This window comes from Bacillus rossius, chromosome 8 (genome assembly GCF_032445375.1).
Source record: "Bacillus rossius redtenbacheri isolate Brsri chromosome 8, Brsri_v3, whole genome shotgun sequence".
Lineage (NCBI taxonomy): Eukaryota > Metazoa > Arthropoda > Insecta > Phasmatodea > Bacillidae > Bacillus > Bacillus rossius.
Window position 1 is genome coordinate 45,199,425 of NC_086336.1, and position 11,608 is coordinate 45,211,032.

At 36.3% G+C, this 11,608-nt stretch overlaps 1 protein-coding gene across 2 annotated transcripts in view; it reads left to right on the forward strand.

Moving 5' to 3' along the window:
• The window catches only part of LOC134534841 (DNA repair and recombination protein RAD54-like), a 34,093-nt gene extending 23,517 nt beyond the window's left edge, over nt 1-10,576 (forward strand). For both annotated transcript variants that reach the window (XM_063373467.1, XM_063373468.1), the window contains 2 exons: nt 2,832-2,995; nt 9,873-10,576. In XM_063373467.1, coding sequence (XP_063229537.1) covers nt 2,832-2,995; nt 9,873-10,071 — 363 coding nt within the window. In that variant the 3' untranslated portion in view covers nt 10,072-10,576. The remainder of the gene's footprint in view (nt 1-2,831; nt 2,996-9,872) is intronic.
• The last annotated feature ends 1,032 nt before the right edge of the window (nt 10,577-11,608 follow it).

Below are 11,608 nucleotides of genomic sequence, written 5' to 3' on the forward strand. Positions count from 1 at the left end.
GTTGAATTTGCTTGCAATGGTGGCTGATTTAGTGATTTTACATAATCTAGTACATACTGTATTTTTGATTTTAATTTTTTTTGAGCTTATTTGCTATTATTTAGCATCTTGTTATCATGATATTGTTTAAGTTATCCTGTACTACAAACACAACAGTATAATTTCTAATCAAGCGCCATACTCAAAATTTTGTAGAATTTGCTGCAGTAACAACTGTAGCTTAAAATGGGCTTAAAAATTCCTGTTCCACATAAATTTTATTAATTCCGTGCATCATTGAAAATAAATAAACGTACAAAATACATGTTAATTTTATCATCCGCTTAGCTGAAAACAATAATAGCTCACGTGAAGGTGAAGTGAAGTAGTGGTGCACCGATATGACTTTACCGATTACCGATTCGATTACCGATTATGAGAGCAATAATCGGCAGATACCGATTCAGTTACCGATTATAATGAAGAAATTTTTTTAAGTGTAATAATGCACACAAAATTTTTTATTCCCATGTGAATTTAATAACAAGATTAGGTAAAATTGAGAATACAGTTATAATAACAGTATAAAAATATATAAAATACACTATTAAGTCATTGAAAGGGGAAATTAAATTAAATTCTTTTTTAAATATTTGTTATTGTAAACAACTTGAACTACAGTCTAATAATTGTAATTTACAATGGGTAAGTTTTTGTTGCGGAAAACTAGCATTATTATCGACTATCACACTATTGCATCAAGAAATTACCGTTTAACAATGTAAACATGCTGCTTTATTTTGTTCACTTTTGAGTTTATAGAAAAATGTTTCCACAATTCACTTTTTTTCTCCCTACTCGCCATCTCACTATAATTATATAAAAATGACTAAAAACCAATTCTAGCACATGTGATTTTATTTATGTTATAAATACTTTTTCACTTTTCACGTCACATACAAATAACAAACGGATAATGTTACCAAAGACGCCCATAATGAGTTTGTAAAACCCAGTGTAAAAAATTGGAAGGTATCGGGACCACGATTTTGAACCGCTACTACGACTCCAAAAGATCGATTGTCATAGAATCCACTGCAACTGTTTGTGGTATTTTGATTGCGTGCCATCTATTTTACTTCTCTGGCTATACGTAATGTACAAGGCCACTAAACAAAAGACGAAACGTAAATAAGCGTGTAAGAAAAATGCATTTTTTATTGTTTGAGGCAATGAGATTTATTAAACTTAACGAAATATCTGTAATTATGATATGACGCAGTTAGATGAATTTTGTAATGTATACAAATATTACCGTATTTCGTCCTAAAATGTGTAACAAAATATTACACGGTAAAAACCTACGTAATTACGCCGGGACGTAAATAATCGGCAAAGTAATCGTTAAGATAATCGCCGATTACGATTAATCGGTAAGTACCCATAATCGCCGATTACGATTCATCGGTATCCGCATCGGTGCACCACTAAAGTGAAGACAAATGAGCAATTGACAAATAAACACTAACGAAGCACAATAGTTATCATAATACCGTAAATCACCGGATATATATAGGACAAATTAAATGTTACGATACTGCTACTTAAACCACCAAGCATATGCACGATATTGTAGAACATACACCCTGAAAATTATTTTACTGGGCATATATGTATAGGGCAGTAACGAACTTGAATATGTATTTAAAATATTAAAATAGCAATAAAATAATGATAGTATTGTTAAAAAAAAATTCAATATTCAAAATTTAACTTCCTAAATTTAAGTTCTTTAACTGAAATGCAGCTGTTCAAACATATTTTATTTTCCTTGTGCTTCATAATATAATTAGGAAGAGTTAATTAAATTTTTTTATTAATAGTTATTATACTTACAAATGTTTTATAAGAAAAATTCAAATAGAAATTTACAGTTGTAAAATTCTTATTAAATCTAAATACAATATCTTTGGGTCTGTAGGTAATTATGCAGTTAGCACTATGATAGTGATTCAAAAGCCATCATGAGATACATACTACCTATATACAGTGTGTACTTTTGCACCTCTCTTTCATGCTAGTTGAGCTTAAAATAAAAATGCCCCAAAAAAAAAAAGGTTACGCTGATTACTCAACTCTAAAACACTTGATCATTTGCACTACTCAACACGATATGACTCGACCTTAAAATATGCTTATCTTGATTATTTTTACAATCTTTATCTTTTAAGTGTTTTAAAGCTAGAAAAGACAACACGTAGTAAGTGTTCGGTGAGAATATTTGTGAACTAACAACAAATACAAGAGAGCTATCTAAATAAATTTGCCGGAAATTCCTTTGATACATAATAGTAATGATAAGGAAATTAATTAACCAACTCGGCATGTGGTTCTTAAATAGGTAGGTAGGTAGGTAGGTTTCTGTTTCAAAATTGCTGTTGGTGTGCATGTGCAATGCCCCCGCAGCCATGCAGGCTCATGCAGTGGCGTAGTCAGGATTTGTGTATGGGGGGGTGTTAAGAAGCATGGCCATCCCCCCCCCCCCCCCCCCCGGCTTTAATACCCGGAGGGGGGGGGGGGGTCCCCGGGAAAATTTGGATTTTAAGGTGTAAAATAGTGCTATTTTAGCAGTTTTCGGTACTTAAATTTAAATATTGTAATAGTAAAATTTTTATTAATTTTAATATGAAATTAGTTTGAGTGATGAATAAGAAATTAATTAAAGATTTGGTGCTAAGGAGGGGGGGGGGGTTTTAACCCCTAAAACCCCCCCCCCTGGCTACGCCCCTGGGCTCATGTCATAAGTGTGGTTTTCGAGCCGCCAGAGTGCAGTCAGGAGCGGGTGCTTGCAGACGGGCACCATCGAGGAGAAGATATTCCAGCGGCAGGCCCACAAGAAGGCTCTGAGCTCGTGCGTGGTGGACAACGAGGAGGACGTCGCACGGCACTTCACGCAGGCCGACCTGCGCCACCTGTTCGCGCTGGAGGAAGGCACGCTCAGCGACACCCACGACAAGTGAGTGCGCCCCAGCTGTAACCCTTGGGAAGCTCGAGTTGGTCGAGGAATTCGATAGGCTTCTGCCAATGGGTTTTTTTTTTTTTTTTTTTTTTTTTTTCATTTAGATGAAATATCACAATACACTAGAGTCCCATTATAGCGAGGTGTCACGGTTCCGGGTTTGATCCTCGCTATAACCGTGTCCTCGCTATAACCAAATTGAACAGATTTTGGCCCCCAAAAAATAAAAATTAACCAAAAATAGCATACAAATTGTGTTGAAACCTGCATAATTGGAAAATAACAGGTTATATTAATGAAATCTTAATTTCTGTGAGCTGATGTGTGAATTCTCTTTAAAACGATACCCCACAAGTACGGATGCGATCACCGATTGCGTCAAAATAACCAGAATACCCTAACACGCCACGTAAGCGGTCGACGCAGCATTGTCCTGCTATCTATCGTCGACGCGGGCTGTCTGCTGGCGGCCATGTTGGTTCGGGATGTTGCTAGCAGATGGCGCTAGTGTAGTGCGACGATTTAATTCCTCACAAAAAAGCAGAAGTGCGGCAACGCATGTACGCCTCAAACGAAATAGTCGCTGGAAAACTATACTTTTTTTTTCATTTAAAAAAACCTGTAAACGTTTTTCGAAAATAAATTGGGAATTAAACTCAAACCATCATCACCCCCTTCCTGGACAGATACCCCAACAACTGACCGAAACAAAAGTTACAAGAAAACTGTCCTAGCGATTCGCAAATAAATACGGTAGTTCCTACTATTTGCCAGCTAGTAAAATAAATAACGTGACGTGTTTGTAAACGTGTCACGACTGAAATAATTCCAAACAAGTTTATAAATATTTGTGTATTATTAACGCGATCAATTAGCAACAAGTATAAAGACGGCTCTGACGTTTTTGTCCTAACATAGTTATAAACAATGTTATTATTCGTTAATGAAAATGTTCCAACAAAATAAATTAAGAGCATTTATATTTTTAAAAAAAAAATGCGCATTTTTATGTTTAATGGCGGGAAAAAATAGATTTTGTCTATTTTATAAATAATAAGAAATGTGTACAAGTATATGTATGTATATTCAAAGGCTTGGTTGTTCGAGTCGAGCATACCTTGGCCTTGAAGCCTAGCAAAGTTTGATAAAAGAAACAAAGGACGGGATTCTATTTTTAAAGCCACGCACTTAGGTGGCGACTGCAAGGTTGAAGAATGTGACGCGTCAACGGCAAGATGTGTAGTGCCGAGCGAGAGCGGTGAAGATAAAGCAGACAAATAACCAAGGTGCGCTTCACGCGATCATGCCGTAAATTGTAAATTCCTCAAAAAGACCTCGTTATAGCCGTGCTCTCGCTATTACCTTGCTCGCTATAACGGGATTCTACCTTTTAAAATAAAATTTTACCACAGATTGAAAATTTTTTCCCACACTTCACAGAGGAGTTTAAAAAAAATTGATCCAAGGTACAGTAAAATATAAAAAAAGAAGAATATAGATGGAACCAAAACATAGGTGTAAAATGTAGGAAAATTAACCAGTACCTGGTGGTGTACAAGTAAAATTTTAATCTTGAAAATAGTTTTGGTTAAATAACTGATATACATATATAAATTATTACTTATAATTTTAAATCATATTCACCGATTTGTTAAATATAAAAACAATGTCGGAATAACGTTGCAGAAAGCAAATCTAAATTCCTTAATAAATCATCTTAGACTCATGCGTGTATTATTCACAAATATCAAATATTTTCCAGAGTACTCGCAAACTTGTAAAATTTACCTGAAATCCTGGAAAAGTCATGGAAATTTCCAGATAATAGTCATTTGAGGGGAAAATTTCTTGCTCCAGTCTGGTGTTTTAATGCATAGTCACACAATTTATAAAAGAGTGTGTGCAAGGTTCTATTTTAATTTTTTTAAATATAATTCTAGGCTTTGGGCTCTGGCTGTTATTTGAAGAAAATGTGTAAAGTAAATTTGAAATTTTTAAATTTTTATCGTTAAAAGCTAGGGAAAAATTTTGCAGATTTATGCGGGAACCATTTTGCATCCTCACGTCCTCCGTCAGCCAAGTGATTACAGTTGTAAAAGTTTGTTTGAAGTTTCTCAAGGTACTATAGAACATCATTATATCAGATCAGTTGGGCCTGTGGCTGACCTGGGTTAGTGAAGATTTAGTTAAGCTGGAGAATTAAGGGGGGAAATAATGTAACTCTACTAGTGGTGGGTCGTATTCATATTTTTTTCAGACACAAATCTTTAATATGATTTTCATAAGTACCTCAGATCTGAACCTAGATCTGTTGAGTCAGAAATAAAATAAATAATGAATGAAAACACAAAAAAAATAAGTTTTGAAAAAAGTATTCAGCTCGTATTTTGAATGAGCTACCCTACCTGAGAGCCAGCTTGGGGCTCTTCTTGCCTCTGCCCCTGTAGGAGAACGGTTTTGGCCAGGTGAATACTCACTGGTGTCTTGATACCCTTGATGCAGCCTCGGAGTTGGTAGGTGCCTCTTGAAACGTGAAGTCACTGGGTTTTCCTTTATCCTATCTTGCCCGAAATAATACACTCTAGGTCATGGCTACCTATTTATTATGTCGACAGTTTTGGGCGACAGCCTCCCCTTACCAAAAAACACTCATTTCGAACTCACTGCCGTTACGTCACTTTAGTTACGTTAAGTATCTTACTATAACATCTTGTACTTTTTTTTTTATAAAAATAATTTTAAATATTACATATTTATTTAGAGTAAATCCCTGTTTAAAAGTTTCTCAAATTGTTTATAAAATGTATACTTATTAACAGGGAAAAGTAAAATTGTACTACATGTCTTTATAGGTCAGGTGATAATTTTTTAAAACTTACTATGCAATAAATTTTTTTAAGTGGGATTTTCTTGAGAAGGTTTTACTGTCTCAACTCAACACCACCTCTTTGTCTCATCATAAAAATGGGTTTTACTGGTAGATCATATTTCTTTTACAGTATCTTTCTCATTGCTATTATCCTTGTTTGACAGCATAATGGAACAATGGATTGGTTTCGTATACTGATTGCATGCACAACTCATAAAACACAGGAATAAACATCCACAGATAACAACACTGCATACGATCTTGTCCAACGTCTCTCTTTACCGTGAAACACACAGCATCCCTTGTTCGTGGCCAGAGTCACTTGTTGCCTGGAGGCAGCCTTTGCAGGCCCTGACCTCTCCCTTCAGTCAGGCCAGATGCGACCCCTTGCGACCGCATTCCAAAGTGCCAGGGGCGGGAAGTCCAGCCACAAGCTGCTGCCGTCGTTCACACAACACGTCGTCGCAGCAGGGCTGAACAAATGTTACAGCTAGAGACAAGATTTCATGGTTTTATTTTCAGGGCAATTTCGTTTTTAAAACAGATTTCGGTGTTATTGTTTTTGTTTTTATGAAATCTGTTTGTTAGGTAATAAAGATAGCGTATTTCTGAACAAATATGATTCTTAAATGTTCCATGATATTAATTTCTCCAAAACGGGGTCATTTTGACTGATTCGTGATCCACTTTTTTTTTTCAATATTATGATTTGTAATAAGCATGTTTTAACTTTTTGGAACAAATAAATTAAATCTATTAAGTATTTCTGAGTTTGAAAAATGTTCTAAGGTCGTAATGAGTAAAAATGAGTAACTACTAACAGTTGCAAGATTAAAAACGTAAATTTTTTACAATATTTTTTTTATTATTATTAAATTGTGGTATAGACATCATTCTAAAAAATTACTGACATTGAATTTTATATTTAAAAGACTAGTATTGGTCATGAGAAATAAGTTTTGATTGAAAATGTTGATTAGTTTCATGATTTTAATTGCATTTTGGTGCTTTGTGTGTACTAACTTGAATATTGGTGTTATATGGTGTAACGACTTGCTTTTCAGTGATATTTAGGTTTCATAGCAATTCCCCATATAAACATGTCCCTAGTTAAGGCTTCATTTCAAAAATGGGGGGGAAAAAAAATTGTAAGGCAGAGTCCACGTGGATGGAATGGGGCTGATACTCACAGGAGCCAGTTGTTCTACTCCTGTCTACTACCTGTCGTTCCAGCCAGCCTGAAGAGTGTGCGAGATGAGATGAGTTTAGAGCAGTGGTTCCCAAACTTTTTGGTTCCACGACCCCCTTTTGGATACTAATTTTTGCTGCGACCCCCTTAAACATTTTTGGTACAGTGATAAAATTAAAACATACGTATAAATATTGTGCTACATTTTTTTATAAATTAAAAAAAAAATAATAAAATGTGTATAACAAATATTTTTTTAGTCACCGAGCCATCGGAGCTGAAATATGTGAAGAAGTAGTTCAAACTGTCCCCAAAAGATGGCACACAAAGCCGTGATGGAAAACGGAGATAAACAAAGCACTGGAGAGTGCAGTGGCTCGAGCGAACTGTCGTTTGGTGCGTTAATAGTGTTTTGTTCGGTCACATATTGTTTGCGTTTATTCTGTCATGGATAAATTTGTTAAACGTGCGGGGCCTTCAGTTTCTCACGATAAGAACGAAACAAAAAAGGCTAAGATGAGAAAGTACAGTGACTGTTATATTAAGTACGGATTTACAGTGCTCGGGAATCGGCCACAATGTGTTGTGTGCAGTGAGTTGTTATCCGCCGAGAGTATGAAACCATCCAAGATGATTCGTCACTTGGAAACTAAACATTCAAGTTTGAAAGACAAGCCAGTGGACTTTTTTGAGCGAAAATTAACTGTTCTAGTCGGTCAGAAAAACTCGGTGTCTCAGTTGAGTAGCAATAATGTGAGTAAAAATGCTTTGCTAGCATCGTATCAAGTAGCTTTACGAATAGCGAAGAAAGGCAAGCCACACACGATTGCTGAAGATCTCATTCTACCGGCCGCTCAAGACATGCTTTCAACAATGGTTGGTCCGGAGGCAGCTAGCAAACTGTCCAATGTTCCATTGTCAAATAATTCAGTGGGGAGGCGTATTACTGAAATGGCTGAAGACTGCAAGAACCAGTTGAAAGAAAAATTGCAGGAAAGTGAATTTCTTTCTATTCAAGTAGACGAGTCTACGGATGTATCTAATTTGACAGAGTTTATGTGTTTTGTTCGCTACGAAAATGATGACGGTGTGGAGGAGGACATATTATTTTGCAAACCTTTGCCTGACCACGCAACAGGTGAGGAAATGTACAAACTGTTTATTTCTGCCACCGCTTCAAGTTATAAACAAAGACTTTGTTGGTTTGTTTGACAAGAAGGAGTGGCTATTAAAGCTTGCGTACTTGGCGGACATATTTCAACATCTTAACGATCTGAATATTACCTTGCAAGGTAGAGACAAAACTATCATTTTTGCCCAAGACAGAGTGAATGCGTTTGTAAAAAAATTGGCAGTGTGGGCATCCAGGGTTGAGAAAAAAAATTTAGAAAACTTCGAATTGGCACACGAATTTCTTACGTCCCTTGATGAACGCGATGAAGATTTTCCTGACATCAGCGAGCTGTCCAAACTGATTGTTACACATTTGACGGGTCTACGAGAGCAGATCATCGACTACATTCCCGAAGATGAACATACCGATTTGAGGTGGGTGCTGAACCCTTTTAACGAGCATTCTGTTAACCAAGCGGACCTAAGCCCACATATCCACGACAAACTTATTGAGTTGTCTTGTGACAAGACTTTGCAGCTGTCTTTCAGCACCAAAGACGTGGACAAGTTCTGGCTGGATAGAAGAACCGAATATCCGAGTTTGACTACGGCAGCCCTCAGAATTATTATGCCCTTTGCAACGTCTTACCTCTGCGAGCTGGGGTTTTCAACACTGATTAATATAAAAACCAAGGCGAGAAATCGGCTGGATGTGGAAGATGATCTTTTTTTGTGTATCTCAAAAATTAAGCCAAACCTAGAAAAACTTGTTAACGAGAAGCAGGCACATGTGTCGCACTGAAGCCACATCAGTTCCTTTTTTTTACATATTTGCTATTTTTTTATTTAAAAACTTTATAACTGTAGCCGATTTAACATACATCGCAGGCCCAGAAGCCAAGAATTATGTAGCTGATTTATTTTATATTAATCTATAATTAATAAATAGATATATTGAAAGTTTGAGAAGATATTTCATTTTTAATTAACCACAATCGTCTTTAGTGTTTAGTAATTAGTTTAATGGTAAATTAGTATTTATTTACTTTTAAAGTAAATTAATTTGTTTTAGGCAGAACTTAATTTTTTCTTTCGTTATTCTATTCGAGAGTATTTTTCGACTTTTTAAAATTATTTTGGAAACCTTTCGCGACCCCTCTCGAAACGATCCGCGACCCCCAGTTTGGGAACCACGGGTTTAGAGCAATGATGGAATGAATGGGTGGGGGGGGGGGGGGGGATACCCCGAGAAAACCCTCAGGTCACGGCAATGTCCATCATGTTTTTCCCTCTTGCGAAAAGTCGGGGTTTAAAACTCGCCAGGAGTCAACCTCATTTCATCTTAGTGGGAGGTGAGTGTTGTAACCACTCAACCACAGAGCCTCTATTTCGATAATTGCTTATGTTAATTTTTTTAAAGGTAAAATTGTCAATTATATGACAAAATAACAAAAAAAAAGTAGTCTCAAATTCTCTTCAATTTAATATGTTACTAAAGTAAATTTATCAACTTGCAAACTTCTTAAAATTAACAAAAATTTTGATAATTGTTAAGAAAATGTTTAAACAGAGAACTTTTTGAAAGAGTTTTACTGTAAAAATTTTCTTTTAAGCCTGTATCAGTAATTGATTGGAATTTGTATAAATTCCACATCCGTGTGACTGCACTTTTTTGCAGCACCCAGAACGTACATGCATTTCAGATTCCGGTGCAAGCGCTGTTTGAACCACATCCAAGTGAAGCTGCCGCCGGACGGCTCGGACTGCTCTTCGGACCTGTCGTGTTGGAACCACTGCAGTGACAAGAAGGGCCTGGTGGACGTCGTGCTGAAGCAGTGCTGGGACGCGGGTGTCTCGTTTGTGTTCCACCATCGTTCCCACGAGCAGAAGCCCGTGCCCTAGCGAAACTCCCAACTCAACGTCGCCCGTCACCCATCACTCTGTACTACTAGTTTTTTACAATTGTGCTATGCCACATGATCTGGATATCATTGCTACTTAAAACAAACTTTTTTTATATACTACCTATTTTGTGTTGTGCCGGTTTTCTCTTGTTTGCTTGTTAAATTATTTGCAAGTTATCTAATGTTTGTTATTTTTTTTTCTATAAAAAAAGTCTCACTTGTATTTTTGTGCAATTTTTTACATGTCTTTTAATTTAAAAATGTAAGACATTTGAAGATTTTGAAGAACTGCATTCAAGGTCAGAAAATTACGCTAATAAAACATTGCTAAGGTAAAGCATCGAAAGTCTACGAAAATAAATATTTTTATTGACTAGCTGTGTGTAAAGTTAAATTATATTTATTTTTAGCCATGAAACCTAAACATGATTTTGTTTGGATTGATTACTACTCAAAATGTTGCCTAACCAATCGAGAAACGAATTAAATAATTTTGTTTTTCATTGACTTGGATTTATTTTGTTTATAGGTGTCCTTATATTTTTAATTAGATTTTTAAAACTTAATTAAGTTAGTAAGGTTATCAAGTATTCTTGTTTGTGTCATCTTTGCTGGATTCTTACAAGAGTTGGAACTTCTGCCATTGTAATAATGGTCATATTCTAATGATTTAACTTAAACATCTGCCCAATAAACACCTGTATTTTTCACGGCCAAGAGCTACTAGGCTTGTGTATGTCTGCCTCTGACTTGTTCTGGAAAAGTACAATGTGCTCCAGGCCGTGTTTGTTACCTCTGGCAGACCTAGAACTTCCGTGGTCTACACACCAGGCAGTATTCAGACTCTATACAGGGGAGTTTATGAATTATACCTCACCTTGTTTTGTATTCCATGGACACTTTAACCATCTTTTAACATGTTCTTTTCATGATTTTGAGGTGGTTTTTATATGGAAGGATAGAAATGAGATTCTACAATAAAGTCTCTATTAACTGAGCTTTGATTAACCAGGGTTTCTTTTTATGAGTCAACAAAGTGCCATTCCTGCCAAAGACTGTTGAAACATTTGCCTGAGGGAGGACCAAGAAAATGATCGGACCATTGTCGAAACCCTTTAATAAAATTAGCCTCAATTTTGCAATTTTCTGGCTAAGTGTATCATGTCGTGACATGAAAACCATGGCGATTTTTATATCTGTGTTATCCGATGTTTCGCTTTATCTCAGGTTGCCATGGTCCACATTAACTCGGTTAATAGAGACTCTGCTGTGTCTCTACTGTTTGTACCTTTGTGTCAGGTGGAGAGAGTTTTGTTCAATTTTAACCACGGACCTGAATGTGTGTGTAATTTGTAAAGCTTCGGGTGCACTCTGTTGTGGTGAGCGCTCTCAAAGACATTCAAGTCTGGCTCCTCGTCCCAACCAGTGCTTCCTTTGATGATGGGGTAGCTGTTGGAGGCTGAGAGAAAGGAATCAAAGTTGTTTTCCCGTTGGTCGCAGGACGTGCAAACAAACAAATAGATACAAGTCAAAAG